The 18,594-nt window shown below is 45.4% G+C and overlaps 1 protein-coding gene across 1 annotated transcript; it reads left to right on the plus strand.

The window, feature by feature from the left end:
* Nucleotides 1-486: 486 nt before the first annotated feature.
* TMSB4X (thymosin beta 4 X-linked) lies at nucleotides 487-2,451 on the plus strand. The gene is made up of 3 exons (XM_036016442.1): nucleotides 487-539; nucleotides 1,573-1,686; nucleotides 2,094-2,451. The coding sequence occupies exons 2-3, from the start codon at nucleotides 1,587-1,589 to the stop codon at nucleotides 2,126-2,128; spliced, it is 135 nt and encodes a 44-aa protein (XP_035872335.1). The 5' UTR covers nucleotides 487-539; nucleotides 1,573-1,586; the 3' UTR covers nucleotides 2,129-2,451.
* The last annotated feature ends 16,143 nt before the right edge of the window (nucleotides 2,452-18,594 follow it).

Raw genomic sequence — 18,594 nt, forward strand, 5'->3', positions numbered from 1 at the left:
TGAGTCACACGAATCGCACCCCTGCAGTGGCCGTGGCCGTGGCCGAGGCCCTCCTACGAGGTTACACCGCACCCTAGCTTGTAGATGGCTGTATCAGACAAAGCCAGATTTGCTGTAAAGGAATGCCGGTCCCTCTACGTATCACTCAGGCCCTTAGATATCGTGCTCCGTTCCCCACGAGCAGATTTGCGAGGCTGTTGCAAAAATCCATTATGATAAAACAGACAAAATAGGGGAAAGGACATGATGAAGGACGTGTTGGAGACTGGGATTTTGCTTATGCCTATTTCATTTTATTTTTTTGCAGTTAGGGTGCATTGGTGGACGCGGGAGGGTGCCTCAAACGCCAGGTAGCCGCCCCTTCCCCCTTGACCCGGGACGCCGCCCGGGACCCGGCGCGAAGGAGTTAAGCGGTCGGGCGGTGACATCACCTCATTTACATAGCGGCGCGCATATAGTGGTGCCCGCCGCCCCCGACCGGCACTCGGCGGCGATCTCGGAGCAGATTGGACTCTTCTCTCGTTTGTGCGCCTCCGTCGGGTGAGCCCTGGGGCCCCTGCATTAGACTACAGCCAGCTTCCTTCCCTCTCGGCGCCCGCTCTCCCCCTGCGGCGCCCGCATCCCCATTGCGGCACTGCTAAAGCGGACCGCACGTGGCCCTCCCTACACGGGCTGCCTAGGGGAGTTGGGGAATGCCGAATTCTTTGCAGATACCGGTTAAGGGGCCGGGAGCGGGGTAATTAAATTTAAAGAAAAAAGCCACAGAAACGAGGAAAAAAAAATAACCTGGTGTTTTGCTGAGCAGCTTTCAGGGAACGTTTTTTCCATCCCGCCCCTCGGAGGGCATTCTCCATTACCTCCTGGGCGGCAATAAATCAGGAACAGAAAGATTCTTTGTTCCGACTCACACCCATCCTAGCCCGGAGGTGCAAGAATTACATTTCTCAAGCCTCGGGTCGCTTCCTGGCCAATGAGGTGGAAGGGAATAAAAAGCCCTTGCAGGAGACGGGGTGCAGAGGCTTCCGTACTGACCCTGGATGCGGAGGAGGATGATTTGGGGGCGGGGGGCAGCTTTGTGCGGCTGGCTGCATTGTTGCGCGCCGCGGAGGAAGCGCGTAGGGCGGTGGTCGGAGGCGCCGCCTTTGTCACAAAGGAAAGCGGCACTGGCCGCACATTTGCAGGGAGAGAGCACCAGCAGGAAATGGAAACACTTTTTTTGTGCAACCTTACCTTTGTTTTAAGAATTTTTACTCGGTTTTATCCCCCGCAAACTCACTGCTCTCTCCTCCTAGCCAGATTCTCATGGTAAAACGTTGCAGTTAACCGCAGCACTCAATTGGCCTCCGAATACGAGAGCCATTTTCCCAGGCTGGTCCCCACGTTTCGAAATACTGCAACGGGATTGGGGGACTTCTTTTGTAGAAAGACGGGGATTTTAGTCGTGAATGACGGTGGAAGGAGGCGGAGGTGGGGTTTCAGGATGGGAATGCGAGGGCCAAAGCGCACTAAGCCAGGAGAAACGAGACTGGGTGGCTCAGCCCTCAACACTCCCTCCTTGGCTTTGTATTGCAGCTTCCTCAGCAACCATGTCTGATAAACCCGATATGGCCGAGATTGAGAAATTCGATAAGTCGAAATTGAAGAAGACAGAAACGCAAGAGAAAAATCCACTGCCTTCCAAAGAAAGTAAGCTCAAGCCCCCGCCCCCCCCCCCCCCCGGAAAAGGCTGGGCGGGAGTCGGGGGCGTGGGGAGACGGAGGATGGGAGGGGCCGGGAGAAGAGTGGGGGGAGGGCGGGGGAAGAGCCCGCGGTTCCTGATGAATGTGGCCTGGAAAGTTTAATTTAAAATGCTTCTGCAGCCAACAAACATGGCTTTAATAATTGGTGCAATGATTAGTATGCTGTATAAATATGTATATGCTTTTGTCTATTTGTTCCTAGTTAATATAAGCCTTCGTGATGAAATGGCTATTGATACTCATAGGATTTTTACAGTTAGGAAAGGTGTTTTAAATGAATACTATGATCTTACACTAGGCCACACTGAATCCGTGTAACCGATCCCCTCCATCTTTTTTTTTTTCTGACAACAGCGATTGAACAGGAGAAGCAAGCAGGCGAATCGTAATGAGGCCCGCACCGCCAATATGCACTGTACATTCCACAAGCATTGCCTTCTTATTTTACTTCTTTTAGCTGTTTAACTTTGTAAGCTGCAAAGAGGTTGGATCAGTTTAAATGACTGTGCTGCCCCTTTTCACATCAGAACTACTGACAATGAAGGCCGCACCTGCCTCTCCCATCTGCCTCTCTAGCTGGCGGGGAAGGAAAAGAACTTGCATGTTGGTGAAGGAAGAAGCTGGGTGGGACGACAGTGAAATCTAGAGTAAAACCAAGCTGGTCCAAGGTGTCCTGCAGGCTGTAAGATGCAGTTTAATCAGAGTGCCATTTTTTTTTTGTTAAAATGATTTTAATTATTGGAATGCACAATTTTTTTAATATGCAAATAAAAAGTTTTAAAACCTGGCTGGTGTGACTGTTTGGTGTCTGGAAAGAGCGGCTTATTCTCAGATGAAACCTTTGGAAAAGGGCCCCACTTGTGGTCTCACTGGGGAGTGGGGAAGGGATAAACATCGGGTAAAGTGGGCTTCACCCAGGTATGTGAAATACCTTCTCCGAGCTGGGTAATTGGGAGGTCATTTCTTCAGGCTGGTGGAATGAATGCCTAGCCTGAGTTGCATGAAAACATTGATAAAACATGCATTTTGCAGTTTGACACACCCAATGCTGAATTGTGTCTGATCAAGAAAAGTGTTTCGGTGTCAAATTGGACTGGGCTATTTAGCCAGTTGCCAACTTTGTAATAGCACATAAGGAAAGGTATATTTTTAATAGCTGCTTTATGAAAATTCTACACATTTTCCTCTTAGGGGCTGGTTCTCTAATTAGAATTCAACATTGGAAATTTGTTTCCATAAAATAAGTGCTTTTGTAATTAATAGAATTGAACAATTAAATCCTTTGGATAATAGCCTTTGGATACTAGCGGGACTAGGGTTTCACTGGCTCTTTGGGGGGCTTGCTTTCAGTCATTCTCTATCACTTGGAAGCACCTATTTTAACGGGTGACTGGGTAAAAGCCAGGCTATTTGAGGGCATTAATGTGCAGAAAGATGGCTCTAGGGGGTCAGTTATTAAAGGGGAACATTTAAGAACAGATAACCCAATATCTCGAAGGTTCACAAGACAAGTGTCCAAGGGAAACTCGCCCCCCACCCCAAAACTGACTTGCGAAAACATCCTCTCTGAAGGGAGAGATGGGGAGCACAAATGGTTGATCATTATTAAAATGGCCGATTTCATTTCCTTTGCTCAACACTTATTTTGAGAAATGCACAGGAAACCATTTACCTGTGGTTTAGCTAGTCAACTGCACCAGCAGCTAAAAACCATCTGCGTTGCAAGAGAAGGGAGTGTACCTGGGCTACAAAACCTGAAGGGCCCCCCGCCTGCCCCAGCGCGGGCGGGAGAAACGTGAACACACGGGCTGGGAGCGGGCCCTCCAGCCCTGCACTTTTTTTTTTTTTCCTGCTGCAAGGAAGGGTGTGGGGGGATGAAAATGACCAAGGCACACACAGACCAGGCTCTATAGGTTTCTCCTGTGTGCATTTTTCAAATAATGCAAAGATAGAGTAGGATTTTAAATCGGCACAACTCCAGGATTCCTCAGTTTAAAAGAGAAAAATGAGCTTTAAGGGGAATAAGATGATTCATGAAATCAACTTATGGAAGAGAAGGCCTTTCTCTCCTGGGAGGTTAAAACTAAAACGTAGCCAAAAAAAAAAAAAGTGAAATGAAAAATCTGGTAATAATTGAATGTTGGCGGCTTGGTGCGTGTGGGATGGGCAAATTCAGAAGCTTCCGCACATACCGCACTAAACTGCACATGGGAATGGGGGGTGGGAGAGACTACATTTTTTTTTTTTTGATTTGGGGAAGAGTTCTTTTTTCTTCCCAGGGGAGAATCTTCCCAGAAGCGCTGGGGGTATTTCTGAGTCAGTCTGGGAATTTACGCTGCTATTTAGGAGATAGAGCTTGGAGAAGACGGTCTTTTTCGCAGACACGATGGGGACCTGAGGTTCACCATTAGAATGGGGGATCGGGCCACTGCACCCCCCCCCCCCCCCCCCGCTTCCTTGACTTCCTCCCCGCCCCCCAGGAGGAAACAGGCCAGGGGAGCTTAAAAGCCAAAGGCCGTAGGGTCCTGTCTGGGACTTGTGCAAATTTTGAGTTGATCAGACCGAAGGAAGCGAAATAGAGGAAGTCAAAAGAGGCACACCAAAGGCTCTTGGGGCGGACGCATTCATTTCTAAATCGCACAGGTTCCTCACCCACCGCAGCCACGTTTTCAGCCTTCTGAAGGGTGGAATTTTACATCTATTCTTCCCGAAGAGCAACACATCTCTTGGGCTACGTGTGCAAGGCTCGAGTGTGTGGGGTGGGGGGAATACTGAGTGTGTGGGGGGAGAGGGCATGCGAAGTCCCCGTAAATTCGGAGCCTCTGCCCTGACCAGGGTTGCTTCAATCCCTGGTCATCAGGCATCCACCCCACACCCTGGGACTTAGCTATGGTCTCCTTTAAATGCACCAGGATGATCTGTTTACGTCCCTAAACACGCATCTAACTCTACAAGGCACAAAAATAAAAGAATTTTCTATGTTTTCTCAATGATGGGGCCCATTTTCCGCTTGCTAGAAATAACAGTGAATTTTGGAACCAATACTATGGCCACACACATACACAAACAAACCAAAAAACAAACCAACAAACAAAAAAAACCCTCTTTAGCATTTCTTAGTTTAAGAACCCCCAAAACAAAAAAAACCTCTTCAGCCTTTCTTAGTTCAAGAATGTAAATTGAAAGCACAACGTCAAAAGCACTCAAAGCTTGATTTATCCTAGTAACACCTTCACCCACCTAGCAAGAAAATGTAAAACTTACGCTGTCCCTCACCCCCAAGTTTCTCACTTCTAAGAGTGGCTTGCACTGCAATCTAAGCAAACTAAACACACCCATTTGAAGTTCCACTGGACTGTATTTGCACGTAAGGAGAAGAAGCTCACTTACAAATTTAAGACACAGATGTGCCATGAAGTAAGCAACGGAGAGAAGACGTTTCTAAGACCTGCATTTATAACCTGGCTTATTTTTTCCCTTTTCTCTCTCTAGCCACATTGTGCTGCTGCGGCCATCCCTGCTCTTGGCTTCTGAGACTTTCGTGGGCAGGGTCTGTGCGCTCGATGCTCACATTCGCATATTCTCTTAAGCTCAATAGTGCCTCTTAGGCCCAATAGTCATGGACACGCTTTAGGGCTTCGATACACACTCTCCTCCTCTTCATTGGTGGAGACTTCACTTGACGTGCTTGTCTTGGGGCACCACTGACTGCATGAATGGCATGTGAGACAGCACCATTTTAAACACGCATATTTTTACAAACATGTAAAGAGTTTTGAATGCTAATCTGCCACTGTCCGTGGTTGTGCTTATTTGGAATCAATGCTTATAGCCAGCTACATATTATTGAGTTAGGGCACCAAGACACCGCTTTACTCCAGTATTTATGGACTGCCCAGCACCTGCCTGGGATTTGATTTGCCACAGAGATACAGTCGTAAATAAGAAGACGCAGTCCCTGTCCTTGTGTGTCTTCCCTTGGTTAAAGATGCCTTTTTTCATCTGAATCTGAGTGGGAAATGCTAAAAAATTATTATTTTGCATTTCTAGGGTGAATGCTGAAGCTAAGGGCTTTGAAGTTTTTTTTAAAGATTTTATTTCTTTATTTTTAGATAGGGAAGGGAGGGAGAAAGAGAGAGAGAGAAACATCAATGTGCGGTTGCTGGGGGCCGTGGCCTGCAACCCAGGCATGTGCCCTGACTGGGAATCGAACCTGCAACACTTTGGTTCACAGCCTGCGCTCAATCCACTGAGCTACGCCAGCCAGGGCTGGCTTTGAAGTTTTAAGTGAGTGTTAAGATGTATTCTTTGCATCAGTGTGAACTTTTTTTCCGAAGGTATCTATAATGATCACATTAAAATTCCTCCAAAAGTTCAGTGCAGAGTGAAATTTGATGGAAACCAAATGATTCTTTGCAGCACAATGAAATATTATAAAAGCACAGGAAGATGGGGCCTAATAACCCTTGCCTGTTTGCTTTTGATGACCCGTTACGAGGCAGGCCCAAGATTTCGGAATGGACTGGATGGGCCTTGTTTTAAAATCTTTCTCTAGAGTTTTATGATGTCGATGCTGACTTCCCAGAGAAACATTTCTTATTGCCAATTTTTAACCTTCCCCCTGTCGGCCTCCTTTCTCCAATTCAACTCTAAGATTGTCGGGAGCAGAAGCGGTCACTCAAATTTTGAAATTTTCTCAAAATGTAGCAGAATGACGATCGCATGAGGACACCCATAAAGCATAGCGCCTCTCCGACTGACAGCTGGGTGCCATTTGTTTGGTAGGATTCCACAGCTTTGAGCTTCAATGGAGAGGGACAAGTGACATTCATGATCTATTCAAAGCTGTTGGAGCTATTCCTGTCGCGTTTATTGTCAAACCACAGGAAATTCTGTTTTTCCTCATTACCACACTGAGCTCTTGTAAGTGGCCGATACCCTTTGGCTACACAGATAACTTCGTGATAGTGTTTTCCCCGTCTAGAAACAAAACGATTTCATAAGATGCAATGGGTATTATACGATCAGTATATCGGGTGCCCTCCGGTTATTTCAACTTGAAGTAATGGCTTGCGTGGAGGGTGTAAAGAATTATTTCTTATTTCCTCAATAAACTTTTACTGAGCACCTCCTGTGTGCCCAGCTCTTTCCTATTTGCTGGGACTAAGGAAGATGAGTCAGCCAGGGCCCAACGGGAGAGGCAGACCTGTGCAAGTGCCTAGTGGTAGGCAGCGTGAGTCCGTGAGCCGTAGACCTGCCATTCCTTTACCCAACAACTATTCACTGAGCTCTACCTTGGGTTGGAAGAGAAAGTGAACACAGACTGTGAAGGGCCCCTATGCCCGGCTAAGGAATTTGAGAATCACCTTTAGGCCATTTGGAGATATCAGAAGTGAAATCATGTAGCCCACATGAGACAGCTTGTAGATGCTCGCTGTGCAGAATATACCTATACTGGGGGAAGGGCAAAGAAGAAGCTGTTCATACTTGTTATTGAAAAAGCAGAATATCAGTGTTACATGAATCTAGTAGAGATGATGATAAATCATACTTTTATTTCTTTATATTGCCTAGTGTGCATTTCAGTACAACAGGCTGTGACACCTCCATATTGTAAACACGTCTCATGTTCATTTGCTACTGGTTTTTATGATGGTGTGCACCGGGGGTTAAAATATTTGAAATAGTTAAAATGACAAGTCTTGGTGGGGTCTCTGAGGTTTACAATGCCTTACACTAGAGTTTGCTCATTAAACAGTAATTGTCTATCCTGTATAGTTTCTGGAGGCTGCTGTTAACAACAAAAGTTCATTCTTTCACATTTTCAGAGGCCGGAAGTCCAGCGTCAAGGTGTCGGTGGTTACCAGATGGAAAGGGGGGTGGAGGGAGGTAGCGGAGGGTAAAGGGCGACAAATGGAGATGGAAAGAGACTTGACCAAGGGTGGTGAACACACAATGCAATCTACAGTTGATGTGTTGTAGAATTGTGCACCTGAAGCCTGTATAATTTTATTAACCAGTGCCACCCCAATACATTCAACAAAACATTTTTTAAAGATTTTATTTATTTATTTTTAGAGAGGGAAGGGAGGGAGAAAGAGAGAGAGAGAGAAACATCAATGTGTGCTTGCTAGGGTCCATGGCTTGCAACCCAGGCATGTGCCCCGACTGGGAATCGAACCTGCGACACTTTGGTTCTCAGCCCGTGCTCAATCCACTGAACTACACCTGCCAGGGCAACAAAACATGTTTTAAGAAATAAAAATAAAAAGCCACTCCCTACCCCCTGCAAAAGGTATTGGCAAACGGTGTTCCCTCCAAAGGCACTGGAGAGGATCCTTCCTGCCTCTCCCAGCTGCTGGTGGCCCCAGGAGTTACTTGGCTTGTGCCTGCATAATCCCAATGTCCACCTTTGTCTGTGGGTGCCCTTCCCCGTCTCTGTGTCCTCTACGCTTCTTTCTCGTCTAAGGACACTGGTCATCGGCTGTAGGGTCCACCTGGGTAGTCCAGGATGATCTCATCTCGTGATCCTTAACAACATCATGAAAACTTTTCCAAATAAGTTAGCATTCACGCATTCCAAGTGTAACAGGGTGCAGCCAAGAGGGGAGCCCCACATAGGGATTTGTAACAGGGTCCAGAAGAGCTTGGGGATAATTGGCTCCACACTGCAGGGCCACACCGGCCCAGAATGCTGGCAGCTGTGGCCAATTGTGAGAGGAGCTGAAAATGGGGCTGCAGAGGAAGACTGGTGCTGGGATTTAAACGGAGACACGGTAGCCATCGGGTGTCTGTCTTTTTGGGACCACACGTCTGTTTAGGAGCACATGGCGTTGGTGTCTTGGTTGGGACCATGTGGCTTGGGTGAGAGTCGGGACCATGTGGCTTGGGTGAGAGTCAGGACCACGAGGCTTTGGAAGTGCTCCCTTTTGCCACGTGGAGGGTGCTGGGAGGACTGTGTGCATTGGTGGGGAACTTTAGTTTGTGTTATTTCAAATGAATAATAAATCCCTTTGCTTTTCACGAATTTCGGGCGTTGAGAGATGTCTTTCCTCTGGCAGCGAACATGAAGGACCTGGGGGGGTTCCTTTTGGGTAATAGTATATTGCCTCGGCTGCCCTTGGCCCCCCCTTTTTGTACTGTAACACAGGGATTTGACATGGATAGCGTTTCTGGGGGGCCACGATTGGACCTACTAGGAACGGTGGCCGATAGGCCTTCTAGTGGAGGCATTGCACCGTGGTGGTCGAAGTGGTGACCCTAGAATCAGTACTGCAGGCGGGGATATCTTACTGGGTTTGTGGGAGAAAAGGGGATTACAGTTTGCTTTTTTTTTAACTAATCAGAAAGTGACTCCATGATAAAAAGATTAACATGGAACCGTGAGTAAGCAGAGACAAAGGGGCATGGACTGAAAGGAACATCAAAGGTTTGGGATCGGTCATATGTTTACTGTGATTACAGAGAAGACTAGCACGGGTGGTCACAGAAGAGAAGAATGATGCCGGTGTAGCAATTTGAAATGTCCTCAAGGCGAGTGAAAAATACCATCTGGGAATGTAAGTATATATACTATTCTAAGTAGCTGGAGAGGCCTGGCCTGAAAATTAAAAAGTGAATATAAAGTAGAAAAGAAAGAGAAACTGGATTATTGGAAGAAAAGGATTCCAGTATACAACCTTGAACTTGGCATTTCAAAAATTACCGTTCACAGGAGCTGGGACGATGAGAACACCATGAGTTCATATGGGCGAACCTACGTTCATGCAAATGCCTACATGTAAATGCCTACGGTGTTCCTCAGTTCCAACAACCTTCTCTGTAAAAGCCCCATGTTATAACAGGGATGCATGAATACACATGTGTACCAAGAACAAACATAGTAGCCACTAAGGTCTCGAACCTTCATCCAATCGGGGCTGCTTTTCTGAAACAGGTCATGAAGTCTCCCAGCAGGAGAGAGGAATACCAAAAAGTAAAGCTATTTAGGTGTTCCCCCCGAGTTGCAGAGAATTAATGCTTTGGATAAGAAAGAGGTGAGGTTAATTGCATCTAACTCAGACATTAAGGATCATCAGCCCCAAGGAAGGCTGCTCTGCACTTCTGACCATATTTTTTTGAAACGGCTACAATTTTTCTCTTCTCTCCTGGAAGACAACGCGTATGTATGTTGACGTCTATGTATGTTCAGAATTTTGGTGGCATTTGGCTTGGCAGAGGTCAGGTGTGATGGGTCCCCGACGCCGCTCTTTGCACACAGGTGATTCTCATTAGGATCTTATTACGGTGCGAGGGTGGTTAGGGCATTGGGTCTTGGGACCTGGCGAATAGAATTGTGGGGGGTGCAGGCTTAGCTAAGGAAGGCAGGCTAAGGGAGAAGGCTCCATACCAGTCAACCGAATGCCATTCTGCCCTTTCCTTCTCTACCTCGGAAGCACCGTGCTGGGGTGCCGCAGCCCGGAGCGGGGTTTTCAAACTGCGGGCTGTGCCCCCCCCCCCCACCACAGGGTTACAGGAGGTCCATTTGGTGGATTCTTGCCAGAATTCAAAACAAAACTTTAAAAAAACCCAAACAATAAAACCGAACAAGCCAAAACAAATCCCTGAAGAGCACCAGAACAGGAATGACCGGACTCTCACCTGCATGGTTAGGGTAAGTATTGTTTAAATCAAACCTCTGTTTCAGTTATTTGTTTGGGAGCGTGTATGTGTTGACTGGCCCGTGAGGTAAACTGTTTTTCTCAGCGTGAGTCACAGTCACATTGTCAAGACATCCATTTCCCCACCTCTGGCCTGCCCATGACCTCATTTCCTTTCTTTTCTCAGGCTGGTTTCCATGCTTAACCCCTTCGCATTGACCCTCACTCTCCTCCCCCTCGTGCTCTGCTGATGGCGTCTTGCACGCCCCAGGCCCGAGTCCACTCCGAGAGCCTGGTTTCCATTTCTTCATTCAGGCTCCCACGTGCTAACAGATGGAATGACATACCTCCATGCTGTACCCACTAAACTTGTCACCTGTTCCTGGTCAGCAACCTAGTAGCTGTGCAGCCTTGCATACACTTCATGACTTCTCTGAGTTTGACTTTTCTCATCTGCAAAGTGTGGGGAGGGAGTGGTCCTAACGCAGGGTCTTGTGAGGGCTGAAGGGGTATGGACACCTGGAACATTCTACACGCTCAATAGATGGTAGCTTTTACAATGACATTCTCTTACATAACCCTTGTACAATGATCACATTCAGGAAACTTTGCATGGATACAATACTACTATTATCTACTATAAATTCTGTATTTAAATGTAACCAGTTCCATTAGTGTCTTTGACGGCAGCTTTCTTCCTCCTCACGGGGATGCACTCCAAGATCACACAACTGCATTTTCTTGCCCTGTCTCTTTAATTTGAAACAGTCCCTCCACTGTTCTTCGACTTGCAAGACATTCATATTTTCTGAAGGGTACTTTGTAGAAATTCTCAGTCTGGGCTTGCCGGATGGTATTTTGTGATTAGAATCAGATAATTCCTTGTAGGGACACCCCATAAGGGATGTGAGCCCTTACTGGGGCCCCCCATAGGAAGAGGCCCCTCCTGTCAGTTTGTGCCATTCATCGACGATGATTTTGATCCCTTGTTTCCATGGTTGCCACCAGGTATGTGTGCTGCAAAACGATTACTTGGCCCTGGCTGGCATAGCTCAGTGCATTGAGCACGGGCTGTGAACCAAAGCATTGCAGGTTCCATTCCCAGTCAGGGCACATGCCTGGGTTGCAGGCCATGGCCCCCAGCAACCACACATGGATGTTTCTCTCTCTCTTTCTCTTTCTCTCTCCTTTCCCTCTCTAAAAATAAATAAATAAAGTCTTAAAAAAACGATTGCTTTCCCCTGTGTAATTAATAAGGAACCTGTGGGGAGATAGTTTGAGATTCAAGTGTCCTGTTTCTCACCATACTTTCACCAAATGGTTTTGGCATTTGTTGATGATTCTTGCCCGAATCGATTATTTCTGTCATGTCAGCAAAAAGGTGAATTTCTGCCCTGGCTGGTGTGGCTCAGTGGGTTGGGCACCATCCCATAAACCAGAAGGTTGCCAGTTCAATTCCCAGTCAGGGCACATGCCTGGGTTATGGACCAGGTCCCCGGTTGGGGGTGTGCAAGAGACAACCGATCAATTGATGTCTCTCTCTCTTTCTCCCTGTCTAAAAATAAATAGCATCTTTAAATAAAAAAAGTGAACTTCTAACTCTATCATTTCTTCTAAGGTAACTTGTTTTTGTCTTCCACCTTATACGTAGAAGCCAATGAATGCAGTTTCCGAATTTGTATGCTGACAGTATTAAAAATAAAGGCATCTAGCCCTGGCTGGCGTAGCTCAGTGGATTGAGCGTGGGCTGCGAACCAAAGCATCGCAGGTTCGATTCCCAGGCAGGTCACATGCCTGGGTTGCAGGCCACGGCCCCCAGCAACCGCACATTGATGTTTCTCTCTCTCTTTCTCCCTCCCTTCCCTCTCTAAAAAAATAAATAAAATCTTTAAAAAAAAATAAAGGCATATACGTAGGCCCATGGGCTTGTTCTGCTAGACTTGAGTCGCCCTTATGGAGAGGCCGTGCTACAAGAAATATTCTCAAAGGCCCTTTCAAGATGTGGCCGATAAGAGTCCTCTGCTGTCATCTCCTCTTTGAGAAGCAGCTTAGGGCTTGTTTGCAGCACCGAACATCGGCACCTGTTATGGCTGTGATTTTCAAGAATAATACTGATGCATATGTGTCCATCCCATTCAGTTCCAACTAGAACTTGAACACCGATTTTGATCAACTATTGGGATCTGACAGAGACATGGCTCATAATTACTGCTGCGTGGCTACAGCAGGGGATGGGAGGGCAGAGGCAGAGCCTTGCCGGGTCCCTGATGGACAAAGGATGTTTGCCTTGGAAAGGGCAACCAGACAGAACTGGGACGACAGGGCGAGCCTTTTAGCACCAGCACCGCTGTAACTGTAAAACGGGAAGAAGGCTTCTGCCCTTTCTCTGACAACCACGAAGTGGCTTTAGAATTGCGAGTTGGACTGCAGTCAGGTGCCTGCGTTTCAGCGAGACTTGAACAAACATCACCTGCTGTACTGGGCAAACACTGCTTCCCAGCACCGGCACACGGGAGGGATAAAAGGTAGAGCTTTCAAGGATGTCTGGCTCTGTCGCATTTTCTATGTGGAAAAAATGTCTTTATCCAAATACTGCTGTTTGCTTATCATCACTGTACCCTATTCTATCTGAGGCTTGAGACAAGTGCTTAGGCAAGCAGCTGCATGCCTGAGCCATGACTCACCCCCGGAGTCGCTTTAAAGATACCCTGGCTCCCTATTTGTGTGGAAACCAGGGAAAAGCCTGATTTCAATGGGGGGGTATGGGGGGTGTATATCCTCAAAGGAGGTAGAGTCTCTAGTATGTAGCAGTTGACCTTTAACATTTTTTTTTTTAATTTTTATAAGCCCTGGCTGGCGTAGCTCAGTGGATTGAGCGTGGGCTGGGAACCAAAGTGTCCCAGGTTCGATTCCCAGCCAGGGTAAATTCCTCTAACCAACTGAGCTCTGCAGCCAGGATTGCAGGCCAGAACCCCCAGCAACTGCACATTGATGTTTCTCTCTCTCTCTCTCTCTCCCCCTGTCTTCCCTCTCTAAAAATAAATAAATAAATAAATAAATCTTAAAAAAATATATTTTTTTTAATTTTTAAAATTTTATTTATTGATTTTTTTCTAGAGAGAGATTTGTTGTTCCATTTATTTATGCATTATTCATTGATTCTTGTATGTGCCCTGACCAAATTGAACCTGGCTGCATAGCTCAGTTGGTTAGAGAGTTGTCCTGACATGCCAAGATTAGAGGGAAAAGTGTTTTTTGTTTTTTGGGGGTTTTTTTAAGATAAATATCTTTCTTTTTTTACGATGTTATTTATTTATTTTTAAAGAGGGAAGGGAGGGAGAAAGAGAGAGAGAGAGAGAGAGAAACATCAATGTGCAGTCACTGGGGGCCATGGCCTGTAACCCAGGCATGTGCCCTGACTGAGAATCAAACCTGCGATGCTTTGGTTCGCAGCCTGCGCTCAATCCACTGAGCTATGCCAGCCAGGGCAAAAGTGTTTTTAATTATTCAGTTTTTTGAACACACAATACATTGATATGGGTCAAATAGTAAAACAATATGAGAAGCATATTCTCATTCAACTGGTTTCCCTTGTACCCTTTGGTGACACTTTTATTAATTCATGTTTGCCTCCACTATATATGTACAAGCACATATATTTATCTTCCCTCTTGTCACACAACTGGTATTTAAGTCATCTTTCTTTCTTTCCTTTTTTTTTAAGATTTTATTTATTTATTTATTTATTTTTAGAGAGGGAAAGGGAGGGAGAAAGAGAGAGAGAGAAACATCCATGTGCGGTTGCTGGGGGCCGTGGCCTGCAACCCAGGCATGTGCACTGGCTGGGAATCAAACCTGCAATGCTTTGGTTCGCAGCCCACGCTCAATCCACTGAGCTACGCCAGCCAGGACGAAGTCATCTTTCTAATATAGTGTTCCTCAACTTTTTTTTGAGTTATCTTTTTTAATTGAATTTATTGTGGCGACATTGGTGAATAAAACTATACAGGTTTCAAGGGTACAACTCAAGAAAACGTCATCTGCCACTGCGCTGTACGCTCACCACCCAAAGTCGAGTCTCTTTCTGTCCCCATGTATCCCCCCTTTGCCCCGTTCCACTTTCCCCCACCCCACTGTCTCTTCCGTAGTCAGCATACTGGTGTCTGTTTGTTTTTCCATTAATCTCTTCGCCTTTTTCATCCGGGCCCCCAACCACCCTCCCCTCTGACAGCTGTCGGTGTGTTTGGTGTGTCCGTACCTCGGTTTCTGTTTTGTCAGTTTATTTGGTTCATTAGGTTCTACCTATAAGTGAGATCATATGGTATTTGTCTTTTTCTGACTGAATTATTTCGTTGTGGGGGCAGCTGATGGATGTTTCTCTCTCACATGGATGTTTCTTTCTCTCTCACTGTCACCTAAAAAAAATCAATAAGCATTCTCTGGTAAGAATTAAAAAAAAGGAAAAAGAAAGAACTTTGCCACCTACCCCAGGAACCCTACTGGGCCCCATTCTAATCTCAACACCTGAAAATGAGCCCTGGCTGGTGTGGCTCAGTAGGTTGGGTGTCGTCCTACAACCTGAGGGGTCACCCATTCGATTCCCAGTCAGGACACACGCCTGGGTTGCAGGCCAGGTCCCCAGCTGGGGGCATGTGAAAGGCAAACAACTGATGTTTTTCTTATGCATCAGCGTTTCTGTCCCTCTCCTTTTCCCTCCCTTCTCCTCTATCTAAGAACAAATAAATACAATCTGTTTTTAAAAACTGAGAACTTAGATGCATAAAGCGTAATGACCATTGATTAGTAGACGAGTAACCAGTTAAAAGCTCGTCTCTAGGTAGTTGACCTGTCGAGCTACTGCGGGGTGGAGGGGGAGTAGTTCCTTCCTGCTGAGTGGACATAATGTCTCTTGGCAGGTGATAACCAATTATACCAGCAGGTAGGCACTTTATGTGGCCTCTTTTTTCTTTTCCTTTTCATCCTCCTCACTTCTCTTTGCCTTGACTCTTTTCCATTTTTTTCTATGACAAGTTCACTGTTCATCAGACAGCGAAATGTCTGCCTTTACCGAGAAGGCTAGGTGAGATTTTCCTAAAAGCACGCAGTGCCTGGCAATAATTGACTTCTGTTAAAATGTTCCTAACGGATTGCTGAATTTCAAGAGAAGTTTTCTCTGAAAGCAAAGTTGCCCGGTCACCATGCTTTGGGCGTTGAGAGGTAACACCTTGAGGGGAAGAGGCACATCTTCCTTAAACCCTTACGGATAATTCCAAACGATGCTTTCCTCCAGATCAGGGAGATGAATGCTCCCCCTTACCCATAGAGATACTTGAAGGTGTGTGAGATTTAGTCCCTCCCTTCCAAAGACCAGAGTATAGGCCGGGAAGGGGAAAACAGTAATGTTAAAGAGCTTTAACTAAGAGATGCCTTAGCTAAGAAATGAAGGGTAACATCGCCAGGGATGTTACGCAACTCTCACGTAACCTCCAGTATGTTGTGACGAGGGTGCTTTTCCTGTTATCCACAAAATAAAGAAGTATAGATAACCTAGGTCTAATGAGAAAAACGTCAGGCAACCCCAAATGGAGGGGCACTCTGTAAGATTCCTGGCTGGCACTATTGAAAGTTGTCAAGGTCACGACAAATTATGGGAAGACGAAGGAGCTGGTAGAGCCCAGAGCAGAGTAGCCACGCATGATGGCCGCCTGCAGTGTGGTATTTTAGACTGAATTTTGGGACATAAAGGGGGCATTTAAAGGAAAAAAAATGGGTGGAAGTAGAATAAAGTCTTGAGTTTAGTTCATTGTGAAATACCATCGTTACTTTCTTTTTCTTTATTTAAAAGATTTTATTTTTAGAGAGAGGGGAAGGGAAAGAGAAAGAGAGGGAGAGAAACATCCATGTGTGGTTGCCTCTTGTGAGCCCTGCACTGGGGACCTGGCCCACAACTCAGGCATGTGCCCTGACTGGGAATTGAACCTGAAAGCTTTTGGGTTGCAGACCTGTGCTCAATCCACTGAGCCACACCAGCCAGGGCAACTTTCTTAGTTGTGACAATTGTCCCATGCTGATGTAAGATGTTACCATTAGAAGAAAATGGGTGAGGGGTAGATGGGAATTTTGTCCTATTTTTGGCAAATTTCTACAAATATAAAATATTCCAATACAAATCTTATTTAAAGAAAGTAAACCAAAAGAATACAAGATAACATCTTTTAACTGGATAGCAGGTATTCAACATAGATGTGTTGTAATCAATATTCCTCATTTCCGATGATTGAACATACCAACTATTAACATAATAAGGACATGTCTTCTATTTATACTAGTACATGGCAGACTGTTCAGTGTATAAAGCGGTTAAAATCAAGACTATCAATTTGGAACAAAATAAATATTTAGAACAAAGTACAATTACAAGTGGAAGGTTAGTGGTAAAAGAGTTGAGTGAGATTCTACTTGCTCTTCATACTTAAACTCCAGAATCATCAGGACAAAGACACAAAGAAATGAAATAAGCAAAGGAAGAGAGTGCACTAATTCTCCATCCCACCAGCTGTAGGTGGGAGGGCCTGCTCCTCTGAACTCTTACCAGCACTGAGCAATGTGTGTGCACATGCGCGCAAACGTGTGCCTATCATTCCGATAGACAAAAGAGAAGTCTTTTATGTATTTCACTGAGGTTTAACACTTTTCTGGCAATATCTATGTTGCATTTTAAATTTTTTTCTGTTTATGTTTTCAAAACACTTTTCTATATCCAAAGTTCAATGTTAATTTATTGATATGTACAAGCCCAAATAAAATGTTACAAATGGGGGGTGGGTTAGACTGTCAATTTGAGGTGGAGTTGTTAATTCTGTGGATTCCGTAGCGGTAGTCTCAGGCTCGGCTTTGTCTAGAGAGATCTTGTGCAAATATAGGCCGTTTGAATCAAGGAGCATTAATACTCACTGCGGTTCCCCCTGCCCTGCACGCCCCCCCCAGAAAATAACTGAAAGTACGTTTTCTCAAAGGTGAGCCAGCCAGCTGTGCTCTCTTTCCATACGAAGCCCTGCTTGCTGCTAATTAAAACTTTCATTTGACTATTAAAATTAAAGAACAGCTATAAATTAAGGTAACAATATTAAAACCTCTGGGGGTAAGTCTAAAGATCCTCTCTGTAATTAGAGTGCTCCGAACCTTAAGGAACACGAATTCTTTTCGGCGTCAAGGTCTCATTGTGTGCGGAAGCTGGTATTTTGTAAATCACAGCTCTTCCAGGGCTGAGGACACATTTTGCTTCTTGCCTAGAGTGATTGCCTGAAATATCTTGCCCTGTATGAACTAAACTGCGAGTTAAAAGACGGATTTCTTATCCTGATTGGACATGTGAGAATGTGGGTGGTCTTGGTCATGACCTTTCTAGATGAGAGTTGCCTTAGCTCTATAGTTAGATTTTGGGTTATTAACCTTGACTGTTCTAGTTCAAAAAGCTTGGAGGTTTTATTGTAATAAACCTCCTCATGCAAGCTCTCCTTAAACACTGAAGGCGTTAATTAAATAGGTGGTGGGTTTGTTTTTTAATTGTTTGGGTAATCTTCTTTGCACTGGTCTATGTTTTCTGAGTGTGTGTGTGTGTGTGTGTATAGTCATTTAAATAGAAAAGCTGTATTTGAAAACACAGTAAGGATATACACTTATAGCTTTTTCATTAAGATTTGCTGAATTAAACTAAAGCATTGTGCTCAGGTGGGCCTGAATTCTTCACTTCAATGAGAATTTTGCCAGGACAGTCTCAAAGTTGAACTTGGCCTCCAGTCAACTCCCTGCCTGCCGTTTTTCCATTTGCCCGTCTTAATATTTGTACTTTCTCTTTACAGATCTTACTCCTCAGTTTTTATCTCTTCTTTTTCCATTGGATTAAAACAAACAGCGAGCTTTAAAAAGAACATTCCTCATGGTAGACATCTCCAGAGAGCTTATATTTACTTCGAACTGAGTTCTTGCCAGACCGCCCAAGTGGATACCCCTGATCTTTCATTACCTATCAACATATTGCACTGTAGTGGATATACCAGCATAGAAATGGTGTCACCAAGCCAATCTCTGACAGCCCAAATGGACAACACAAAACCATAAGAATAGTTTTCTATGTAGTTCTAGACAACTAATTTACACTTTGCCTCCCTCCCTCCCTCCCTCCCTCCCTTCCTTCCTTCCTTCCTTCCTTCCTT

The sequence above is a fragment of the Phyllostomus discolor genome, chromosome X, assembly GCF_004126475.2.
Source record: "Phyllostomus discolor isolate MPI-MPIP mPhyDis1 chromosome X, mPhyDis1.pri.v3, whole genome shotgun sequence".
Lineage (NCBI taxonomy): Eukaryota > Metazoa > Chordata > Mammalia > Chiroptera > Phyllostomidae > Phyllostomus > Phyllostomus discolor.